The sequence below is a fragment of the Microcaecilia unicolor genome, chromosome 6 (genome assembly GCF_901765095.1).
Source record: "Microcaecilia unicolor chromosome 6, aMicUni1.1, whole genome shotgun sequence".
In the NCBI taxonomy this organism is placed as follows: Eukaryota; Metazoa; Chordata; class Amphibia; order Gymnophiona; family Siphonopidae; genus Microcaecilia; species Microcaecilia unicolor.
Window position 1 is genome coordinate 184,125,184 of NC_044036.1, and position 25,640 is coordinate 184,150,823.

The following is a 25,640-nucleotide window of genomic DNA, read 5'->3' on the forward strand; positions in this document are numbered from 1 at the left end:
GACATGATAGAGGTATATAAAATAATGAGTGGAGTGAAACAGGTGGATGTGAAGCGTCTGTTCACGCTTTCCAAAAATACTAGGACTAGGGGGCATGCGATGAAACTACAGTGTAGTAAATTTAAAACAAATCGGAGAAAAGTTTTCTTCACCCAACGCATAATTAAACTCTGGAATTCGTTGCCGGAGAACGTAGTGAAGGCGGTTAGCTTGGCAGAGTTTAAAAAGGGGTTGGACGGTTTTCTAAAGGTCAAGTCCATAGACCGCTACTAAATGGACTTGGGAAAAATCCACAATTTTGGGAATAACTTGTATAAAATGTTTGTACGTTTGGGTAGCTTGCCAGGTGCCCTTGACCTGGATTGGCTTCTGTCGGGGACAGGATGCTGGGCTCGATGGACCTTTGGTCTTTTCCCAGTATGGCATTACTTATGTACTTATGTACTTATACACTTAGGAATAAAATATGTGCTTACAATTTGTTATTAGCAATATACGCAATCAATTTAAGTCTGCTAGGGCTCTGTTTACTAAGCTATGCTAAGGGTGCACTAGTGTTTTTAGTGTGCACTAAATGCTAAAAACATCCTTAGGAGTATATGGGTGTCTCTAGCGTTTAGCACGTTAGTGCGACTTAGTAAACAGGGCCCCTAGAATCACTCTTTAATGTGTTCATTTGTGTTTCTTTCTGTTGTAGTTGGAGAAACAGTGCAGGTCCGTGAGGATGTGGCTCCTTCCACTGTAATTTATAGGGTAGTGCTGAAGCGTCGCTCAATACTACCATTAACTGTGAGTACATAGTTTTTCTTTCTTTCTTTTGATAAATTAAGGTGCATTGGAGCCAATGCATTTCATGAAGAGTGTTACTGCATGGGCATTTTCCCTGAGAAATGCACAAGGCAAGTGCAACACTACAATTCTTGTAGGAATGAACATGAGGTAAAACTTTTAAAGGAAATTTTTATAAGAAGGTGCCTACTTTTCTTAATAAAATACTAGTATATGTAGCATAATCGGCTTTTAAAGGAAATTTTTATAAGAAGGTGCCTACTTTTCTTAATAAAATACTAGTATGTGTAGCATAATCGGGGCCGGTGATCCAAAGGAGCAGATCACAAAAGGAGATTTCCTTTCACAAGCACTTTATTCATGTGAGGTCTAGAACTAAAATGAGCCCAACGCTGGTCATGTTTCTCCCACACAAGGGCCTGGGCCTACATTCTAGGCAACAGAAAGGCAGTGGGAAGTGGGCCATGGACTCAAGAAAACTAGGACGGTAGTCTTGGGTCTTAAAGAGTTTTTATTAATGAGACTCGACACAGTACTGTGTTTTGGCCACAGGCCTGCTTCAGGAGTCTTTTATATATTTATTTATTTATGCATTTTTGTATTCCACTATTATCCAAAAACAAATTTCGATTCAAAGTGGCTTACAATTTACATTTTGGTGGAGTTATAATAGTGTTGTGCAATGTGGAGAGGGCATCTATAGTTTGTGTGGTTATTCATAGAGTTTTTGAAGAGATAGATTTGAAGAGGAGAAGGTAGTAGTGGTAGCTTTTGTGTTCAGTTGTAGAGTTTTGGCGATGTTTATTCATATAGTTTTTGAAGGGTAGATTTGAAAGGAAGGTGCCAATATCTTTGTGATTAGCTATATAATTTTTTGAAGAGGTAGGTTTTAATTTCTTTTCTGAATTAGAGGAGATTTGTGATGCTTCTTATAGTTTTTGGTATCGAGTTCCACCATTTGGAACCCTGATAGCTAACTATCTGCTGTGTAGATAGTTTTGTAGATGGTGTTTTTGCAGTTGGGTAGATGTAGAAATAGGTAGTTTCTGTTTACTGGGCTGGTTTTTCTTGAGGATAGTTCAATCATGTTAAGCATATATTCGGGTGCCGTTCCAAATAGGATCTTTAAATATACATGAGCACATGTGAGAAATCTTCGATGTAATGTATCCCTCAAGTGCTTATACAAAAGGTTGGGCTTGAGAAAGACCTTTGTCAAATGAAAGCGTAAGCTCTAGATCTATGCGCTTCTCTGCTGCTGTCCTAGTCTCTTGAGTCTGTGGCCCACTTCCCACTGCCTTTCTGCTGCTGTGCATCCTTCATGGGATTTTGGCGTTCCGCCTAGGCGGATTTTCACTGGACTTCCTACATTGATTTATTTACCTATTTGAGTTATTTACAGGCCTTACTGAAACACCCAGAGCATAAATGATCATAATTATTATTTGTTACATTTGTATCCCACATTTTCCCACATATTTGCAGGCTCAATGTGGTTTACATAATACCGTGAAGGCATTCGCCAAATCCGGTACGGGATAGGTACAAAATATTGTATTGGGATAGGGAAGATATGTTATACTGGGATAGGGAAGATAAGATTCAATCAAGTTGGGTTGAGGTAAAAGAGTTCATTAATGTCCAATACGATCTTTAATAGTGAGGTGTTGCAGGGTTGAGTCATTTAAGTTGGGTCATTCGGATATGCCCTTCCGAATAGGTGAGTCTTTAAGGACTTTCTGAATTTTAGGTAATCATAAGTTGTTTTCACCACTTGTGGCAATGCGTTCCACAGGCGTGTGCCTATGTAAGAGAAATTGGACGCATGGGTTGTCTTGTATTTTAGTTCTTTGCAATTTGGGTAATGGAGATTTAGGTAAGACCGTGATGAAGTAGTACTATTTCTGATTGGGAGATTGACTAGGTCAATCATGTAATCTGGGACTACTCCATAGATAATCTTATGGACTAAGGTGCAGATTTTGAAAGAGATGCGTTCTTTGATAGGAAGCCAGTGCAATCTACGCATGTAATTGTGCATTTCTATCCAAGCTCTGCCCATGTGCATATCCATCGACAAAGAACACTTCATCACTTCTACATTTGGTCCTTATAAAATTACGCCAATGGAAAAAGAGCTCATTAAGATGCATATATGACCACATACACATGTAAATGACAAAAAGGCCACTATTTACATATGTTCTTACAGATTCATTCTTTTACAAAGCAACTGCACGCTAAATCGGACCTACCGCCGGCTGGAGTGCGCACCATTTCTGTTGCTTCATAAAAAAATGTTTTTCTGTAGCACAGCGCTAATCCGGCTACGTATTCTATAATCATGCATGTAACTCAAAACCACACCCCTGCATGTAAAACTTAGTCTAGTGCCAATAATTGCTTGTTAAAACCCCAATTATTGGTGCTTAGAATTAGGGGGTATGTGTTATTCTATCATTTTAGCATGCATCTCGCATAGTGCATTAATGCCAGGAGGTGTTTACAGTGGGAAGCTCATGGGCATAGCTTAGGCGTGTCCAACATTTACTCAGGAAAATGACAGAATAAACTAAGTTATGTGCTAAAGTGCTGCATTAGGCATGAGTATTTATGCCTGCTATTGACATGGCATGAGTATGCCTAAATGTTGGCACATAAATGCCAACTGACACTTGTATTCTCTAATGGAAGTTGGGTGTCCAGATGCCTTTGTAGAATTAGTGGCAACTTTTTTAGAATTGTCTCATCTACACACTAATTATAGGCAGGTACAGCACAGTTAATTTCTTTTTGACTGTTCTTCATCTCTTTGAAGATTCCTCCCTGCCTCCCCCCCCCTCCCACCAGAGAAATTCATTCTCTTCCAGAGTCTCAGTGGTTGCTCCTTAGGTAAAGTGTTCCTTCTCCTTCCTGCCAGGGGTCTAGTTTAGTTTGGGTATCTCTACTCCTCACCATTTGTTCCAGTTTCACTTGTTCTGAATCTTCTTAAATTTTCTTCTTGTTGTAAGCATCTTTTTATATTGACAAAAAAAAAACTTACAACAAAAAGATGCAATAGTTTTGTCACAACAATTAACCCTCTGCACGAAGATCCCAGTTCGCACATCATGACATTTTGTTCCGTTACAATGCTGCTACCCCTCCCCCCTCTTCTCTGTCCCAGCTTGCGAAAACCCATAGACCAGTAAAGACAATGAAGAACACTGGCTCTACTGATAATTCAGAATTCTACTTTTTGCTTTTGGAATAAGTGTGTCTCAAACTGGTTTCCAAATTCATTGAAATGTAATGGCTATCAGAGAGGTTATATCTAAGATTCTAAATTTGCTTCTTTATGCAGTACAAAATCATCCAACCCTCTCCAGAGATCTTCTCCATAGTCGATGGACAGGTGCGGGTCCCAGCAGGAGGCTTCAACTACCAGAGTGGCAACACTGTAAGTAATCTATCTTTCTTATTCTAGTTTCTAAGCAGATGCTCGAAGACTCCCTTGACTCTCAGAAAAGATTCATCCAAGCTAGTTCATTTTGGCTTTTACTGTGATGGTAATTTGGATCAGGAGGAGTAGAGAATAGCTGATGGCTCTTTACCTTCACAGGTGCAAATATCAACCTCTTGGTTGTTCAAATATTACAGATTAAGCTCTGACTGAGGCTGGATTCAAGAATGCTCAGATTTTAACTCTTACTTTACCTTTCCCATATTTTCAGTTCTGGAGACCCTTCATTGTGAAGAAATGATTAGGAGAAAGGGCAGAAGTCATACTCTGCCTAGAAAGTAAAATGTCCAAGTTCTAAATGAGGCTGGAAATCTTGCATGTTCCATTACAAGAACTTAGGGCTAGTAATCCTATATAATAATACTCACCTCCAACATTCTGAGCCTGGCTGCCTGTGTCCGTAACTGTGGGCTCCGAAGCCCCAGCTGACGTCACTGGACGCATTACGCTGAAAACCCAGGGGATGTGATCAAGTTGGAATCTGTATGTGTGCGTGCGTCAGATGTCAGACACACGAGCACAAATTGATTCAAACTTGATCACGTCATTCCTCCACGCTGCGCGGCCGAGAAGAGGAGACTTCAGCTGGCGGGGGTTGGGGTCCCCCGCGAGCACAGGTACCCGACGGCGGCTGGGGAGGTTTGGCGGCAGGAAGGGGGGCTTGAGAGGGTCGCGACAGGGGGGTCCAGGGGTCAAGAACTCCGAGGGGGGTCTGGAAATTGGAGGGAGGAAGGCAGGGAGTTGGGCTCTGGAACTCGGAGAGCAGGAGGGAGGGGTCTGGAACTCGGAGGGGGGGTCTGGAATTCGGATGGATGGAGGGAGGGGGGTCTGGAACTGGGGGGGGGGAGTGATGGAGGGGTATGAAACTGGGGGGGGGGGGGAGGAAAACCTTGCTAGTGCCCGTTTCATTTGTGCATGAAATGGGCCTTTTCTACTAGTGTTATATATAACACAAAACCACACCTCCCATGAGTGTCTCAGATATGCTTATCTCCCATTAAAAAGATGGTTTCTTTTCCTCTGTCTTAACTTCAAAAGGGGCTCAAAAGTTCTCTTTTTCACTTTACTTGCATTCTGGTGTGCTTGCATGCTGCTGGATGAGGCATCTCTCTTAGGGAATTCGTTGCCAGAGAATGTGGTAAAAGCAGTTAGCTTAGCAGAGTTTTAAAATGGTTTGGATAATTTCCTATAGAAAAGTCCATATGCCATTGTTGATTGTGTAGCCAGCGTTTTCTTGTGCATGTGGTGAATCAAACTGTGCTTTACGAAAACAGTTTATGATTGTCCGCGGCTAACTGCAGCATGCATGAAGTCAGTGGCAATTTTGACATCAATGTCAGCTGATCGCTTCTGTTTCATTGCATGCAGAATGTACCGCACAAACAATTCGCTTTCTGTATTGCTGCTTGAATGCATAGATAATACCCCGGTAACAAGGTTGAATCACACCGGTTGTGTTTGGTTGCAGAAAGACTAGCTTTGTTGCAGTCAGGTACTGATGTTGGAGTTTTGTTGGGCAATTGTCCACAAATAGCAGGACCTTCCTCTTCCTTTGCTTCCTTTTTATGTCAAATGAAATCACTCGATCTTCAAACAGTTCTCCAGCCATAAATGCACATTTGTTAGCCTTGTAGGTCACCAGAAGGCTTTTAACGTTTTTGAAACAGCACAGATTTTGTGATTTACTGATTACAAATGGTGGACACTTGTCAGTGCCAGACATGTTGCAGCAAATTGCTGCTGTGAGGCGGTCTTTAGCTCTTTTTCCACCATGTCACTTCTCCTTTTTGAAGAACAGCATTCGGTCTGGTAACAGTTTGTAAAAGATGCCAGTTTCACCCATGCTGAACACATCATCAGGTCTGTAGCCCTCCGTTATTTGTGGCAAAACAGGAAAGCCATCTGCTCACTACTTCCCGCTCAACACTAGCATACTCGCCAGCAGCAACCTTGAACACGATGTTATGACGCTTTTTAAAGTGTTCAAGTAATCCATTGGAACATTTCCATTCAGATAACGCCATCTCTTTAGCCAGACGTTTAGAAATCTCTGTAAGCATCAGCCCACTCATAGGAAGTTGTGCAACACAGGTCTCTTGAACCACTTTAACAATGCCTCTTCAATGTCCATGTACAGGCTAGTCCGCAAGTGCTTACAGCTTGCTGCTGCTAGTGACAAATGAAAATCTTTTATTATTTTTGTCCTGCTTGTTAGCTAGTTTTGACACAGTGGAAATGTCAATACCAAACTTTTCAGTGATGTCTTTGCGCTTACAGTTGTTATCTATCATCTTTATAATCTCCATTTTTGAATTTAAGTCCAAATCGCCATGCTTATGCTTAGCTGCCATTTAACGTGCATGGGTAGACCGACGCATCACTGTTAATCGTAGTCTGCGTGAAGCTGCAGCTGAACTATAATCTGTCATGTTTTAAAGAAGAGCACTGTGATTGGCTGTTTAGTAGCAATGGCTCCTCACTTTGTGACATTAAGCGGTAGATTTTAAATCACCAAGCGGATCAAATTATTGATGTTAACTGATATGTGACATTACATTGAGTGACAATAGGTGTAGTAAGACCTTGTTAGTTACAATGGGTACTGACAGGGGATTTAAAAAATGCTGTGATATTATGTGGGGTATGAAATTAACTGAAGTGACATTAAATGGGTTTGATTGTATAATATCGACTGGCTCATCTTTATCCACATGTTTATTCACCCCATCAAAGAAATATAGTAGATTGGTGTGAGGCAAAATTTCCCTTGACTAAATTTTCCAGTACCAGGCTCGATTTTAAAGACAGATTTTAAACAATAGCTCCGCAAGGATTACCATATGGCTCCAGAAAAAGCCCCAAGTTCATTTTTCAATTCTGTCAGCACAGGTAACCACATAGCCACATAGGTAAAAATTCATTATGAATTACTACCCTGAGAGGAAAAAACAAGCAGTAGTTTACTGCCTCAGCATGGAGAGATTCAGGTCTCTCAGCACGTTGGATCTATAACCTAGGCACTGCTTCTATCTCTCTTTTTTCTCAAGAGAGCAGTCAGAGGGAGGGAGGAATTCTGTTCCTCCCAGCATTCCTGAGGCAAGAAGTAACTACAAAGCTCCAAAAGGCATTGAAAACAAAACACAGAGAATCATAGAAATGCAGGGATATGATTCATATTCTGACAAGGCAAGCCCCAGAGAATCCCCAGTGAAGCAGTTGAGCTCAGAACTACGGGTCCCAGAAGTCCTTGCAAGAATGAGAGCTGCGTACATCTAGTAGCGCTTTAGAAATGATAAGTAGTAGTAGTAGTCCTAAAAAAACGGAATGGATTCCCAGCTGCAGCAGGGGGAGCAATGGCTCGAGGCAGCATGAGCCTGTTACTTCCTTCCCCACTAGAGGGAGAGAGAAGGATGAAGCTCAGTTTCCCTGGCTTTGCCATCAGTATATAATTCCTCCCCCCCAGCTGTGAGAAGGGAAGAGCAGATTTCCTGCAGGCTCTCAGTCACCAGGCGAGAGGGAAGATGAATGGAGAGAGAGATTCCATGGAGTATGTGGAGGAAGGAAGTAGCCTGCCACTAGAGCTGCCTAAGGGAAAGGAGCCACCTACCAGGGGGTGGGAGAATTCAAAGGTTGCCTTGCCCAGCACTTGAAGGCAGTGGAGGAGGCCACACTGGACGTGGTGCTGAGAGGTGGGAGAAACTGCCAACCCTGCTCCTTACAGGGTTCCCTCTGTGCTGTGAAAAGGCAGGTGATTTGTGGTATTGGTTTGATGTGCAAAGCTTGTCCATGAAGATTTGTTCTGAACTGTTGTGCTATATTGGAAGCGTGCTGAACTCTTACTAAACCCTTCTGAAGGAGGGGGAAGGGAAAGCTAATGCCCTAATAGAAGTCTTGAGGAGCTGAGCATTTGCTGAGGGATTTTGGGACCTGGACTGTACCTTTTTATCTTTTGAAAATTATCTTATGAGGACTGTACCTTTTTCTTTTGAAGATTATATTAAGAGGGCTGTACCTTTTGTTTTGAAGAATATATTATGATTTTTGGTATGAAATTGCCTTGATAATAAAATACTTTGGCCCTGAGTCCCAGTATCAGCAGCATTCTGTCCTGGAACCCAGGGAGCCCCGAAGGCTTGCTGGCTCCACCCAAGAGAAGGAAGCGGACCCCCCCCCCCTTTACAATATACACTGCTTAATAAATATACAAACATATAATCTGTTACACACAGACAGCACAAGCTGCCCCATGCAATAGGGGCAGAACAATCTATATAGCTGCCATCAAAGGCCACTCCAGTCTCGATCCTGATCTGTTTTTGAAAAAACTGCACTAACACATTAGGTAAGAAGGACCTAAGTTTGCAAATGAGGTAATGGAGGGTGAAGTGATTTCCCAAGGTTACATAGAGGGGCATTTTCGAAAGGGATGTCCAAGTTGCGATTTGGACGTCCTTGCAAAATGGCGAAATCCAGGCACGGGGAAACTCATATTTTTGAAACAAGATGGACGTCCAGCTTTCATTTCGAAAATACCTTCAGAGACATCCAAATCCTTAAATTTGGACGTCCCTAGATTTGATCGTCCCTAGACATGGATGTTTCTGATTTTCGGCGATATTCAAAACCAAAGACATCCATGTCAAACACGGCCAAATGCAAGCCATTTGGTCGTGGGAGAAGCCAGCATTTATAGTGCACTGGTCCCCTTGACATGCCAGGACAGCAGCCGTTCACCCTAGGGGGCACTGCAGTGGACTTCATAAATTGCTCCCAGGAGCATAGCTCCCTTACCTTGTGTGCGGAGCCCCCCAAAACCCACTATCCACAACTGTACACCACTATCATAGCCCTTACGGGTGAAGGGGGCACCTATATATGGGTACAGTGAGTTTGTGGTGGGTTTTGGAGAGCTTGCTGTTCCCTCCACAAGTGTAACAGGTAGGGTGGGTATGGGCCTGGGTCCACCTGTCTGAAGTGCACTGCAGTGCCCACTAAAACTGCTCCAGGGACCTGCATGCATTGTCATGGACCTGAGTTTGACATCTGAGGCTGGCACAACATATTTTGAAAGATGTTTTTTGAGGGTGGGAGGGGGTTAGTGACCACTGGGGGAGTAATGGGAGGTCATCCCCGATTCTCTCCAGTGGTTATCTGGTCATTTTGGGCACCTTTTTGTGCCTTAGTCATAAGAAAAACAGGTCCGGGTGAAAATGTCCAAGTGTTCGTCATGGACGTCCTTATTTTTTTCGATTATGGGTCAAAGACGTCCAAGTGTTAGGCACGCCCAAGTCCCACCTTCACTACGCCTCCGACATGCCCCCTTGAACTTTGGCCGTCCTTGCGATGGACTGCAGTTGGAGATGTCCTAAATCGGGTTTCGATTATACCGATTTGGATGTCCCTGGGAGAAGGACATCCATCTTCCAATTTATGTTGAAAGATGGACAACTTTCTCTTTTGAAAATGAGCTCAATAGTACCCCAGTGGGATTAGAACACCGTGTTTCATGGTGTTCAATCCACTTCTTTATCCACTAGGCCAGTGCTTCCTAATGATATGTTTACAAAATCCTGCGTGAATGGAATGGGTACGTAGAAATCAATTGTTTTCGCTTTCAAAAAATACAAGGGTTGATATTCAGCCAGCAGTACTCAGCATTTGGCTGACTATTTCCAGGCATATGCCCATAAATTAAATGTCGGGCCATGTCAGGGCTTTGGCAGTCTGGATTTGCAGAGCCGGCTAATGCATAGGCAGCTACATGCAATATTCAGCACCTTAATTAGCTGTGGGGCACCACATAAAGGTGGGACTGCTGAATATCGGTTCTTAACTGCCTAAGGGCCTCTTACAAAGTTGTGCTATCGATTCTTGGTGTGGCAAATGAGAGGAAGCCCATTCAATTCCTATGGTCTTCCTCTCATTTTCATAAGAACATAAGAGTAGCCATATTGGGTCAGACCAATGGTCCATCTAGTCCAGTATCCTGTTTTCCAAACAGTGACCAAGCCAGGTCACAAATACCTGGCAGAAACCCAAATCATGAAATGAAAATGATGAAAGAGAGTATTCTATAGGAGCAACAGTGGTGAAAAATCAAATGAGACTACTCAAATAGTATACAAAGAAAAAAGATAAATTTACAAAATAAATTCATCAATGAGGAATCCATGGAACCTGCTTCTGGGGTAATGGTTGTTGAGTAATATTCCAGCCACGGTACTCTAGTGGCAACTTTCAGCCTCAGAGTCTTTTTGACGGTTGCTGCTAGAGTACCAGGGCTGGAATATTATTCAGTGACCTGGTTTATTATTACCCCAGAAGCAGGTTCCACGGAACCGAAATGCCATGCTCCTTATATATTGGGTATCAGGAGCAGTAATCACTGTCAGCGGTGCGCTAGGCTGATGACAGATTGATGTCAGTTAAGTATAACTACTACTACTACTTATCATTCTTTTCTTTTTCAATATGTCCTAAAGATGGTGCAAACTAAGGGGTATGTTTACTAAGGCGCGTTAGCATTTTTAACGCACCTTTAAAGTTAAGGCACGTTAAACACCAACGCGCCTATACATTCCTATGGGCGCATTAGCGTTTAACGCACATCCACCATTTACGCGTGTTAAAACCACTAACATGCCTATAGTGCACCTTAGTAAACGTGATAGTCATAAGAATTAAATATAAAAAAGTTTTTACAGCTCAAGAGGCAGCTCATTAGTCTGTATACAGCAGTGCAGATCTGAAATAGCTTGAGGCTTTAGGAGATCACATAGCCAATATATTTGCCTTATGATGACTTATTGCTGAATTTAGCTGTAAATTTATCATTTTTCTTTGTATACTACCTAAGTAATCTCATATGATTTTTTACCACTGTTGCTCGTATAGAATGCTCCCTTTCATCATTTTAATTTCTTGTTTTGGAGTGTTAATTCTTTTTCCCTTATTTTTTCAGAAACCCAAATCGTGGCAACATTCCATGCTACAAATCCCAGGGCAAGCAGTTGCTTCCTATGTCTGTTTCAATAGAAGACTATGACCTTATCCTCCAGGAATTTGTCCAATCCTTTTTTAAACCCAGATACGCTAACCGCTGTTACCACATCCGTTAACGTATCTGGGTTTAAAAAAGGTTTGGACAAATTCCTGGGGGAAAGTCCATAGTCTGCTATTGAGACTGACATGGGAAGCTACTGCTTTGTAAAAGAAGCTCTAAGTGCTGACTCCACCCACAGATCGCCCCCAAAATAGCCATTTTTTATGTAGGCGCTAACCAGACATTTTCAGCAGCACTAACCAGTTAAGTGGCATAAAAAATGACAGGCAAGCCCCGAACTAGCGACTTAACTGGCCAGGAGCCATATCTAGCCGGTTGACTCGCTTTTAATATCGACCCGACAAAGATTAGAGGAGATACTGTGACGTTACTAAATAGTACGTTTAAAATAAATTGGAGAAAATATTTTGTTCACTCAGTGCATAGTTAAGCTCTTGAAGTCATGCTGGAGGATGCGATAAAAACAGTTAGTGTACCTGAGTTTTAAAAGGGTTTGGATAAACATTCATTGCTTATTTGTTTTATTGCATAGTCCAGTGGAGGAGGGAGGGAATAGGGGGGGGGGGGGAGTTGAGAAACAAGTGGGGGGTTTATATATATATATATATCTAAAACTTAGAGGTTCCTGTTTGGGCATTTGCTTGATAAGTGATTTGTTTTACGTGGAGGGGCATAATCGAAAGGGACACCCAAGTTTTGCTGAGGACGTCCTTGCAAAACGTTCCGGTGGAGGGGCGGGGAAACCCGTATTATCGAATCAAGACGGACGTCCATCTTTCATTTCGATAATACGGTCGGGGACACCCAAATCTTGACATTTAGGTCGTCCTTAGAGATGGTCGTCCCTAGACTTGGTTGTTTCTGATATTCAGCGATAATGGAAACCAAGGACGCCCATCTCAGAAATGACCAAATGCAAGCCCTTTGGTCGTGGGAGGAGCCACCATTCTTACTGCACTGGTCCCCCTGACATGCCAGGACACCAACCGGGCACCCTAGGGGGCACTGCAGTGGACTTCATAAATTGCTCCCAGGAGCATAGCTCCCTTACCTTGTGTGCTGAGCCCCCCAAAACCCACTATCCACAACTGTACATCACTACCATAGCCCTTACGGGTGAAGGGTGCACCTATATATGGGTACAGTGAGTTTGTGGTGGGTTTTGGAGAGCTTGCTGTTCCCTCCACAAGTGTAACAGGTAGGGTGGGTATGGGCCTGGGTCCGCCTGTCTGAAGTGCACTGCAGTGCCCACTAAAACTGCTCCAGGGACCTGCATGCGTTGTCATGGACCTGAGTTTGACATCTGAGGCTGGCACAACATATTTTGAAAGATGTTTTTTGAGGGTGGGAGGGGGTTAGTGACCACTGGGGGAGTAATGGGAGGTCATCCCCGATTCTCTCCAGTGGTCATCTGGTCATTTTGGGCACCTTTTTGTGCCTTAGTCATAAGAAATACAGGTCCGGGTGAAAATGTCCAAGTGTTCGTCATGGACGTCCTTATTTTTTTCGATTATGGGTCAAAGACGTCCAAGTGTTAGGCACGCCCAAGACCCACCTTCGCTATGCCTCCGACATGCCCCCTTAAACTTTTTTAGATTGTGGGTCAAAGACGTTCAAGTGTTAGGCACGCCCAAGTCCCACCTTTGCTACGCCTCTAACACGTCCCCTTGAACTTTGGCCGTCCCCACAACGGAAAGCAGTTGGGGACGCCCTAAATTGGCTTTTGATTATACTGATTTGGACGACCCAGTGAGAAGGACGCCCATCTTCCGATTTGTGTCAAATGATGAGCGTCTTTCTCTTTTGAAAATGAGCCTGATAGGGGCCCTTTTACAAAGATGCTCTGAAAAATGTCCTGCGGTAGTATAAACACGTGTTTTGGGCGCAGGCAGAACCATTTTTCAGCACATCTGTAAAGAATGCCTTTTTTTTAAAAAAATTCCAGAAAATGGACGTGCGGCAAAATGAAAATTGCTGCGCTTCCATTTTGGGTCTGAGACCTTACCGCCAGCCATTGACCTAGCGGTAAAGTCTCACGTGGTAACTGGATGGTAATGACCTACATGTGTCGAATGCCACTTGGTGCGTTCCCAATATGTGTGTCTGAAATTCTGATGCGCGTATCAGACGCACACCAAAAATAAAATTACCGCAAGAGCCACACAGTAGCCAGGTGGTAACTCCATTTTGGCACGCATTGGGCATGCATAGACACTTATGCGGCTTAGTAAAAGGGCCCCATAATATACATTTTGCTTTTTATTTTTGATATATATTGCCTTTTCTTTCTAACGTTGATGAGTTTCTAATAAAAGCACCTCTAAAAATAAAAAAATTTGGACAAATTGCTAGAAGAAAAGTCCGCAAACTGTTATAAAGTGGACCTAGGGAAAAGCAGTACTGTCCCTGGGATTGGTAGCCTGGAATTTTGCTCCTACTTGGGATTCTACCGGGTACTTGTGACTTGGATTGGCCACTGTTGGAAACAGGACCATTGGTCTGACCCACAGGTTGGATTTTCATAGGGAAGATCTCTGCAGAATTTCCCTTTGAAAATAAGACTGCAGGTGCGGAGGTGCAAAAGGCTTGCAACCTCTCTAGGGAATCTGAAAATTAATGCAGTATTTATTAAGAAGGCAAAATGGCTTTACAGCAGCTGGAATCGTGTACACTTTACCAGCTGATACTGCTTCAGATCAGGTGTAAATGCCAATGTCTGTATCTATAAAGTGGACGTGTATCACTGTTGTAAAATCAGAAATATGCACATACTTTTTTGATCCATCCAAAACATGTTTCCTTTGGCATGCTGTGGCTTTTTTGTGTGTAAATACCAACTTTCTGAAGTTGCTAATTATATGGCTTTTATATGTGTAAATATGCTATTAACACGTGTTAAAGCTATACAGAACTTATAGGCTGCACAACTTATTAATTTTTTTTCTCATGTTACAGGTATGTTTTTGGTGTTAATGGTAATGCATTACTACTGATGCATGTTAATTATATTTTAATACATTTTAGTTAATAGGCCCCAAAACTGACAAGCAGTGGCATAGCCAGGAGGGAGGGAGGGGGACCTGGGTACCTTCTCCTTCAGCTGGGGCCCCCTCTGCTTTAATGGCTAGTGAGGATGCCAGTCGAAGAGCTCTCCTCCGCAAATCCCGCCTATGCTGTCCGAGCAACACTTAAGTCAGTAGGCCCACTTCAGCTTCTGTTGCTGGCTCTCTCACACTTGCTCAGTGAACATGTATAGGAGTGCCGATATCGACAATTGACATGCACTGCCGATTTGAGCACTGCTCTAGCTGCACAGGTGGGTCTCCTAGAGAAGACCTCTTTGGCTGGAAGGGCTTGGCATCCCTGCCAGCAAAGGTATGCCTCAATGTTGCAGTTGCAGTGGCAGTGCCAGTGGATGGGGGGAAGGGAGAGAATAATTGGCCTCTCTAGCCCATCTTTGCCTCCTCCCCCCCCCCCCCCACCCCCCACCCAATGCACTTGTGGTTACACTCCTGCTGACAAGAACAATGTTATTGCCCAGTGTTCAGCTGTACAGATTCTTGGGCAGTTTTGACCTGTACTGTGACCAGGAAATGATTTTTACGTAATTGGTGAACAAAAGGTGAAAGGTCAGTCCCCTTCAGTCATCCAGTTCCACAGGTTCTATATCTCTGTGCCCATCCCTCGAGCCCTTCAGTGCTAGAGGTAACAGGTTCTGTATTCCTTAGGGGTGTGCAAGGCACAAATGTTCATTTTGTTTTGTTTCTAGTGTCATTGATGAGATTTTTCATTTTCCTTGTTTTTGATGTGCCTTTGCAATAGTACACACGATTTTAGTACACCCTTTTGCTCAGTGGGACTCTTGAAAAATAGTAAGTACTAATGTAAAGTTATGTTCATTATTGATGACACATAAAAACACCTGAAATTTCCATTTTTTTCTGTCCTTTTGGGTTAAGAACAACATGGGAAATGTTATTTCGAATGAATGCATATCTCGAGTATCCCTATGTCCAAGTTTATCTTTTCAGTCATTCAGTCTCAATCCTCACAGACAGTATTTTTCACCTTTACTCAAAACTGTTTGTGCTTGCAGAAATTCACACTTGGGATCACTGTGACAAATGCTGCAGGAAAAAGCTGTAATGGGACTCTGACCATAGAAGTGCTTCCTATTTATCACAATACCGTCAGATTCGTGTAAGTGGAGCCTGGGTCCATGGAGGTGATGGTTTGTATTGTCAGTCCCAAAGGGAAAATGAAAGAATTTGTAAAATGCTCTGGAAAGGTGTTCTGGTGGGCAGGGAGAAGCAAAATGCTCCGAGGCCTTCACTGGCTAACAATGTCATTGACAAACATCTGCTCAGCCATACGCTATTATTATTTATTGCTAAAATTTATATCCCACTTAAGTCTAAACCATGGCAAATGTGATGCAACCCATTCAATTCCTATGGGCTTTGTCACATTTGCCATATGGGAATCACTACCGAGGTTTAGTAAAAGGAGCCCTAAGGGTAACTTTTACAAAGCAGTACTGCGGTAGTCCCATACAGCTCTTTCCCGTGCACTGAGACCATTTTTAGCGCGGACAGTAAAAGGCGAAATTTTCTATTTTTCCAATAATGACCACGTGCTAATTTCCCTTTACTGGCCCCTTTTTTACAGGCGGTAAGGGCTGCACTAATCAGCAGGGGTGGCCCGACCATAAGGCCACCTGAGGCGGGGACCTCAGGTGGCATTATTTGGGGAGCGGCATCCCCCCTTCCTTCCTCCACCCCGTTCGCATTTACCTTGTTGTTTTGTCACGTTCCAAAAGTCAGCGGTGGCAGTGAGTCCCATATGCTGCCGGCACCTGCCTCTTCCCTTTACTGCTGATGTAACTTCCTGTTTTGTCAGAGGCAGCCTCAGTAAAGGGAAGAGTTAGGTGCTGGCGGCAGGGCAGCGTATGGGAATCGCTGCCACTGTCTGCTTTTGGAATGTGATGAAACAAGGTAAATGCTGCAAATGGGATGGAGGAAGGAAGGGGGCAGCATCTCGATCCGGGGGGGTGGCATCTTAGCTCCGCCTCAGGCAGCATCTTGCCTTGGGCCACTCCTGCGAATCAGTTAGCATACAACAATGCCCATCCACTAACTGATTAGCATAGCTGTATCCACTCTGTGCCTGAAATATGCCCCCCAACGCTAAAATATAAATTTTATTTTTTAGCTCATGGGTAGCACATTCCAATCCCGAAATTACCACAGGACACCTGAGCAACACCCCACGTTAGTGCATTTTAACCTGCAATAAGCGCACTTACAATGTATAATTAGAGTTCCCAATTTTTGATTATTTATGTATTCATTCTTATATCCCACAATTATCCAAAAATAAGTTTTGGTTCAATGTGGCTTACATTAATAGGTGAAATTACAGTATTGTTTTACAATTACAAAGCAGTATAGAACATCAGTAACACATATAATAATTAACCATAATATTTCTTGAAAAGGTAGGTTTTTAATTCTTGTCTGAACTGAAGATAGTTAGTAATGCTTTTTGTGTCCTTGGGAATTGAATTCTACCATTTAGAACCCAGATGATGAAATCCAGCCGTATAGATGGATTTGTAAATTATGTTTCTGCAGTTTGGTAAGTGAAGTAATAAGTAACCTCTGCTTCCTGGGCTTCCATTTCTTGGTGATAGGTCAGTCAAGTCTACCATGTAATCAGGAGACATTCCATACAATATCATGAAAATGAGAGTGCTAGTTTTAAAAAATAATCTGGCTTTAATTGGGAGCCAATGTAGCATTACAAGCAATAGTGTTACTCTTTCGTATGTACCGCATACAGTTCAAGCTTCTCCTACTAACCTACAAATGCACTCAATCTGCAGCCCCTCACTACCTCTCTACCTTCATCTCCCCTTACACTCCTACCCGTAACCTTCGCTCACAGGACAAATCCCTCCTCTCAGTACCCTTCTCCACCACTGCCAACTCCAGACTCCGCCCTTTCTGCCTCGCCTCACCCTATGCTTGGAATAAACTCCCTGAGCCCATAAGCAAAGCCCCCTCCCTACCCATCTTCAAATCCTTACTCAAAGCCCACCTCTTCAATGTCGCTTTCGGCACCTAACCATTGTATCTCTATCCAGGAAATCTAGACTGCCTCAGTCTTGATTGACTGCACTTTTTGTCCTTTAGATTGTAAGCTCCTTTGAGCAGGGACTGTCCTTCTTTGTTAATTGTACAGCGCTGCGCAACCCTGGTAGCGCTTTAGAAATGTTAAATAGTAGTAGTAGTAGTATTACATAGCCTTGGGTCCCTATGTTTGCCCTATGACAAGCAGTTCTACCAGGAAAGGAGCTCTGAGTCCCCTTCAGGTATGGAGGAGTAAGCTGTAACAGTAATTCTCCGACCTACTTGTCCTCACGACTGGGTCGGCGTCCACGGTGGCCCAGGAACAGAAATCTTCCATAGCAACAAAAGTTTGCTAGAGCCTTTGAGCGCACGGGGTGCACGCACCGCGCAGGTGCGGCCATCTTCCCGCCCATCGTGCGAGAGCCGATCAGTTCTTTTCTTTCTGCGATTAGAGAGTGACTGGTTTCTCTCGGTTCGGCCCGAAAAGAGCCTTCGGGTTTTTTGGGCGTTTTTTTTTTCCTCTGTTTTGTCTTTTTTCTTTTGTTTAAAGCTGTTCACTTAAAAAAACTAAAAACAAACAAAAATCCCCCCTTTATTCTATAGTGTTTTTTTCCCTTTTAAGTTTCTTTTCGCTTCCGTCGCGGCCCTCATTAGGCCACGCGTACGTGCTTTCTCTTTTTTGTACCCTTACATTTGGCACAATCGAGAATTTTTACTTTGCTGCCGCTATTTTTCTGTCCATGACATCGAGGACTCCTAGCTGCTTCAAGAAGTGTACTTGGTGCAACCGGGCAATCTCAGGTACCAACCCCCACGCGTGGTGTCTTCAGTGCCTTGGGCCCGACCATCGCCCAGACGCATGTAAGTTGTGTCTTAGCCTTAAAAAGCGGACATAGGCATCGAGAAAAGCTCTTCGGGATTTTCTGTTTGGAGCTTCGCCCGTCGGTGTCGACGTCGACATCGGTACCGAGGTCAGCGGAGTCGATATCGGCACAGGAGATGGCATCGACTTTGGGGAGTGCAGGTAATGGCTGTCCAGAGACCACCACACGCTGGGAGCAGTGAGCCTTCGAGTGGGTCTCCACCTGTCTCGAAGACTCCTGCTGTGCAGGCCCACCGGGATCGACCACTTTCAGACCCGACCCCGAGGAGGCGTGTGGATTCCACGTCCTCCTCATCGGTACCAAGGAGTATCGATGACGTGCATCAAGCGAAGGCTAAGAAGCATCGTCATCGGTCTCCTTCCAGACACGGTACCGGGAGCTCCGGGGTGTCGAAGGATTCGGCACCGTGAAGCTCCGACGCCGGGAGGACCGCTCACCCTCCATTCAAGAGGTATTGGTGCATCGGTCTCTTGACAGCCCGGTACCGCTTCCTCACCCTCCATGGGTTCTGACAGCGACTCCTGCACCGACCCCACAGCCTTTCCCGACAGCGTCTCTGGACGAGCACATCCGAGCCATTCTTCCAGGCCTTCTGGAAGGGCTGCTGCGTCAGTCTGCTCCGGTACTGGGGGTGCTTGCACCCTCCGTACCATCGATGGAAGCGGCAGCTGGCTCTCCGCCTGTGGTGAGGTCTCCGATGCCGGTGCCACTTGCGGCATCGGACTGGGCTGCCACCCAGGTCGACTCCCTGTCGACATCGCTGGAGGGAGCTTCATCGCCGCCGGCACGGGAGTCAACTTCTCGACATCGCCATTGAGGACGTTGCTCCTTGGCGTCGAGACGGGCCCGGTTTCGGACTGCAGTCAGGGAACTCTTGTCCGACACCGATGAGGATGCCTCGTGGGATGAAGAGGAGGATCCCAGATATTTATCTTCTGAGGAGTCTTGTGGTCTTCCCTCTGATCCTACGCCTTCACCAGAAAGAAAGCTTTCTTCCCCGGAGAGTCTTTCTTTCTCTTCATTTGTCCGGGAAATGTCTGGCTATTCCCTTCCCTGTGGTATCTGAGGATGAGCCCAGGACTGAGATGCTCGAGGTCCTTGTCTATCCTTCGCCACCTAAGGAGTCATCCACTGTCCCTTTGCATAATGTCCTTAAGGAGACATTGCTGAGGAACTGGATGAAACCGTTAAGTAATCCCACCATCCCCAAAAAAGCTGAGTCCCAATATCGGATTCACGGAGAACCTGAGTTGATGAAGTCGCAGTTACCTCACGACTCTATGGTTCTGGATTCCGCTCTCAAGAGAGCCAAGAGTTCTAGAGATTTCACCTCAGCGCCCCTGGGGAGGGAATCTAGAACCCTGGACTCTTTTGGGAGAAGGCCTACCAGACCTCTATGCTCGTGGCCAAAATTCAGTCCTAAAAGCTCTACACGAGCATTCACTTGAGGAACACGATGAAGCAACTGGCGGACTTGGTCGATAAGCTCCCTCCGGAGCAGGCCAGGCCTTTTCAGGAGGTGGTCAGGCAGCAGAAGGCATGTTGTAAATTCCTGTCCAGGGGTGCTTACGATTCTTTTGATGTTGCATCCAGAACCACTGCCCAGGGTATAGTGGTGCACAGACTCTCATGGCTGCATGCCTCTGACCTGGACAATCGAGTCCAGCAGCAGATTGCGGATGTCCCTTGCCGGGGGGATAATATTTTTGGTGAAAAGTTGAGCAGGTGGTCGATCAGATCACGCAGTGGAAAACCACTATGGACAATCTCTCCCACCGGGCGCCTTCTGCCTCTACCTCAACTGGTAGACATTTTTTCCGGGGAAGGAGGAATGCTCCCTATGCATATAATAGGTGTAGGTACAATCCTCCTTCTCGACAGCCTTCTCAGGCTCAGCCCCAGTGCACTTGTTCACGTCAACAGCGTGCACCAAAGCAGGCCCCTGTAGCTCCCCAGCAAAAGCAAGGGATGGGCTTTTGACTGGCTCCAGTTGAGCATAGCCACCATAAAAGTGTCCGTGCCGGACGATCTGCCGGTCGGAAGGAGGCTAAACCTTTTTCACCAAAGGTGGCCTCTCATAACCTCTGATCGGTGGGTTCTTCAAATAGTCCGGCTAGGATACTCCCTCAATTTGATCTCCACACCTCCAAATTGCCCACCGGGACCTCAGCCCTTCAGCTTCCAGCACAGGCAGGTACTTGCAGAGGAACTCTCTGCCCTTCTCAGTGCCAATGCGGTCAAGCCCGTTCCACCAGGGCAAGAAGGGCTGGGATTCTATTCCAGGTACTTCCTTGTGCAAAAAAAAAACAGGGGGGATGCATCCCATCCTAGACCTAAGGGCCCTGAACAAATTTCTGGTCCGAGAGAAGTTCAGGATGCTTTCCCTGGGCACCCTTCTTCCCATGAATCAGGAGAACGATTGGCTATTCTCTCTGGACTTAAAGGATGCTTATACTCACATCCTGAAACTTCCAGCTCACAGGAAGTATCTTCAATTCCGTCTGGGGACGCAGCACTTTTGAGTATTGTGTGCTGCCCTTTGGTCTGGCGCGTAAGTAACGCAAAAGCAGAGAAACTCTTCAGCTGCAGGCTAAAGTACTATCCCCTGACGTCAGCACAATCCCTGGCAGCCAATCAGAAGAGACGTCCCCCCCTCCCCCTCAGCCAAACTGGCAGAATCATAACACTGTGTTGAGTCATCCCTTAATAAATATTTTAAATCTACGTTGGACGCCTTTGGTCCGTTTTTTAAACAGCCTGATTCTGTTCCCACTCTTCTACTGCTCCTGTGACTTTTCATGTGACATTATTCTTTCCATTACTGTGGTTGTGTTTTGAGTTCCTTATATCCAAAGAGAGTGCTGTCACGTTTTCTTTTTTTTTAATGGTATCTGTTAGCTTAGCTCCTAGATGTACTGCTCAATCCCTCCCCCCCCTAGAGTTGTGAACTTAGCTAAATGGAAACATTTAAAGGTAACGTTTCTTGTGTTCATTATTTCTTATGTATTTGTAACGACTAGCTGGTAAGGTGTAGTGCTGTTTAATAAATCTCCTAGACCACTAGCATCATCGTTTCATTGTGTCACCTTCACTGCCTCCTGAGTGCAACTGCTGAGGTGAACACAGCCGACCAGATGCACACAAATCTCCCCAAGGCTACAGTAGAGCAGGGATCAAGAGGCCAGGCACGGGGCAGCCTATTTAAATGGGGCTTCAGCTGAGCAGGAACCAAGGGTGAAGACGCAGAGCAGCTAATCCCAAAGGGGCTTCGGCTGAGCAAGAACAAAAGGTGCAGGAATGGAGCAGCTTAAACAGCAACTGAGGACAACAGCTGCCAGAGCAGTGAAGCAGGAACTCGATGCCCTAAAGACAATACTGTGTGGATGATGTCCCCCAGCCACGCTTGAGCCCCTGCACAGAAAGGCATGAGTTGGGCGCATTCCAGTGCCTAAGGACTCCATCCAGCTCCATCTGGTCAATGCTGCCAGATGCCCCAATCAGCCTGTGGCGGTGGCCCCGCTCCTGTCCTGACCAGACACCATGGATGTCCCCAGATCTGAGGCCCTACCCGGTGGTAAGTGTGCCACCGCCAACCGTGACAGTATTATTCTTTTGGTAAGTGTTCCACTTTTTCTCATCAAGAAGATTTGTGTATCTTGATAGTTACAATTTCAAAAAATAAATTTTTTAAAAAATTAACTCCCAAAGGGTACAAGGGAACACTTTGATTTAAAAAAAAAAAAAAAAAACCAAAACTCTATGATGTCAGCTGTGCTGTCAACATTTGCTGCCAGGGTTGAAGCTTCAAGAATATCTCTAAATACACTCTCTGTTATGTGTCCTTTGTTTAATAATATCAATTGTATATAAGGTCTGTTACATATTTGCATTTCAGTTAGAAAGAGAATATACCAAAGTAAAGGTTTTGTGTTTGACTTAGATTGTGTCTAGGATAACTTCAAGTGTATGAGGTCTTATTCACTAGTGCTGAGGCTGTTGAATGTATATATACCAGTATGTGTGACCAGTGTGTGAAAAGTACCGAAAGCGAGGTTACAAATAACAGAGATAAAAGCTATAAAAGTTGGAGGGATAAATCTGGGCAGCCTTCATTTTTGATAGTTTTGGGTCCTGTAGGATCAGTAGAATGGGGCTATGGAATCTTTTTCACAACTTTGATATTTTTCATGTTCTACAACCTAAAACCTGAAGGTACTTAAAGTGGGGTATGTGATTTCCGGTGTTAATTACTTTTTTTATTGATAAATTTCTTATTTGTTAAAGATGTAACTAGTCCATACCTGAGGCTGAACTTTTGCAGGATTATGCAGTTGATATCCCTCTATCCAGAAGTGTAGTCAGATTGAGGACGCGGGGGGAGAGGAGAGTGGACTGGTGCCGGCGCATATTTTAAATGTGATTGCGTGAAAAATAGGCACCGGCACCATCAGAAGTCCTTTTGGAGGAGCGGCCACTCCCCTGGTGACCCACTTAGCTATGCCTCTGCCTCTATCTTGTGGTATAAATAAGTCAACCCCCCCCCACCCCCACACACACACACACACACACACTTTTGGTACCTTCTTGCTCACCAGGTTATCTCTCTCTATATCTATATAATAATTTGTACCTCAACGTTCTATGGCTGGCTGGGTTCGTAACATCCTGATGTCAGCAAGCCTTCCCTCTCACTGTCCCGCCCTTGCGTAAAGACGAAATGACATCAGAGGAGGGCGGAACAGTGAGAGGAAAGGGAACGCTGGAGGCGAGCTGACGTCAGGATGTTATGAACGGATGGGAGGAGAGGGCAGGGCACAGGACAATCGCTGGACATGGAGGGGAGGACAGAATCGTGGGACATCGAGGGGAGGGCAGGGCACAACAGAGGAGAATCGATGGACATGGATGGGAGGAGAGGAGAGAATCGCAGGACACGGAAGGGAGGGCAGGGCAGAGGAGAATCGCTGGACATGGAGGGAAGGCCAGAATCGCGGGACACAGAGGGGACAGCAGGGCAGAGGAGAATCGCTGGACATGGAGGGGAGGTCAGAATCATGGGACACGGAGGGGATGGGAGGGGACGGAAGAATCGCTGGACATGGAGGGGAGGGCAGGGGAGAGAGGAGAAATCGCTTCGACGAGAGCCTTCCTAGGGCCCGTTTCATTTTTGACAAAATGGGCTTGGTTGCACTAGTATATATATATATATAATCACACAATACACCAGAAAGCCCACACAGAAATATTGTTGTCTTACAACTTGGGAGCTCTTTTCCTGGGACAAGTAAAGGGACCAGTAGTAGTAGATTAATGCATATGTGTGTGTTCATTCTAGGTCTGCATCAAAGACTGTCACCATTGATGAGAACACAAAGCCAAAGATTAATGTTACACAAGTTCAAGCTTCTGGGGACCACGTCCTGTATGAACTCATAAGCCCAACTACTGCCTATTATATTGAACAAGGCAAGTAAAGTCAATCTGGGATGAAGCTGGGAGCAGAGAGCTCAAGAGATGGGAGTTTAGGGGGCTGGAATATGAGCAAGGAAGGATACAATCAAGTAGTGGACTGGAAGGTGAATGGATCAAGGTTCTGCCAAATTGGCACTGATTATGCAAACTATAAATTCTAGTAAATAAATACATATAAATAGCAATAAGATTAAATATTTGGAAGGTGAGTGGAGAAGGGTTGGAAAATGCTAGGAACTGGAACATGTACCTTTTGATATTCCAGCCTGATATTCTCTGTACTTCTGTACGGAAAAATATCTCTGTCATTTCACAAAGGACAGCTTAAGAAACCTCCTTTCTGGAGCTTATCCTGAGGGCAGCCCACCAACTCACTGCCAGCCTGTAGTATTGGTCAACTGGATATTGATTACTGCATGATACAGACTATTGTGAGAAAATGGGAACAAATTGCTACAAAAGATGTCTAGTGGCATCCAGCTCTGCAGGCTTGACTTCAAGAGGAAGGGAAAAGAGATCTTTAGACCGCAATGATTTCAGTGAAAGACTTTGCAGGAAGTGTTGTTGGCTGTAAAACTCAGGTTTTCAATGGACACGATCTTCTAGCCACACAAGTAAAATTACATCACGCTGACGTGACTGACCCGGCACGCCAATAGCATAAGCTCTAAATATTTTAAACTGCTCAATAATTCTCGCCTAATATGTACATCACACGAATGAACATCAGTTTTATTTTGTCACAGTTAGAGAGGGGCATAATCGAACGTCGCCGGCCAAATAGTTCGCCGGTGATCTATTGTGGCGGCGGCACTGCAGCTGGCCAGAACCGTATTTTCGAAAAAGATGGCAGGCCATCTTTTCTTTCGATAATACGGTTTAGACCGGCCAAATGCCAGAGTTCACTGGGTTTGAGATCGCTGGTTTTGTTTTTCAGCGATAATGGAAAAAAAATGCCGGCCATCTCAAACCCGGCGAAATCCAAGGCATTTGGTCATGGGAGGAGCCAGCATTTGTAGTGCACTGGTCCCCCTCACATGCCAGGACACCAACTGGGCACCCTAGGGGTCGGTGCGGTGGACTTCAGAAAAAGCTCCCACATGCATAGCTCCCTTACTTTGGGTGCTGAGCCCCCCAACCCCCCACAAAACCCACTACCCACAAATGTACAACACTACCGTAGCTCTTAGGGGTGAAGGGGGCAACTACATGTGGATACAGTGGGTTTTGGAGGGCTCCCATTACCAGCACAAGTGTTACAGGTAGGGGGGATGGGCATGGGTGCGCCTGCCTTAAGTGCACTGCGGTACCCACTAAAAGTGCTCCAGGGACCTGCATACACGAAGGCCTCTAGGACTTGTGCCAAGGTTATACAGCAGCAACACCAGTTGAGACCTGAAGTCTAATCTCTTTGAAAAAGTCCTTTATTTGAATAAGCATGTTTAATCACAGTTAACTGCAGATCAGAGGTTGTGCCCCACTGGCAAAGAGTCTCCCTGGTACTGAGATTAGCAGTAGGTCAGAGCTGGCAGAATGGTGTACCAATGCCCTCTTTCAGCAACATTCAAGGTAATAACTAAGTTCTCTGGTAACACGTGAAAGGGATCTAAAAGTGGCTTACAAAAATGGCCACTACCTCATGGACTACCGGAAACAAAACAGGGCACACTCTGACCCAGTTAGCAGGGGGAAAAGCACCATGGGAGTAGAGCCCACTACCCTACACCCACCACAATGCATTGCTGATGTGACTCTGCAGTGCACCTAACAGAAAAGGTTTCACACTCACCCGAGAGCCA

General features: G+C 44.9%; 1 protein-coding gene across 1 annotated transcript in view; it reads left to right on the forward strand.

Moving 5' to 3' along the window:
* The window catches only part of LOC115472489 (cadherin-related family member 4-like), a 252,344-nt gene that overhangs the window by 70,456 nt on the left and 156,248 nt on the right, over positions 1–25,640 (forward strand). Inside the window, 4 exon segments of the mRNA XM_030206781.1 lie at positions 698–789; positions 4,133–4,228; positions 15,451–15,554; positions 23,705–23,844. Coding sequence (XP_030062641.1) covers positions 698–789; positions 4,133–4,228; positions 15,451–15,554; positions 23,705–23,844 — 432 coding nt within the window.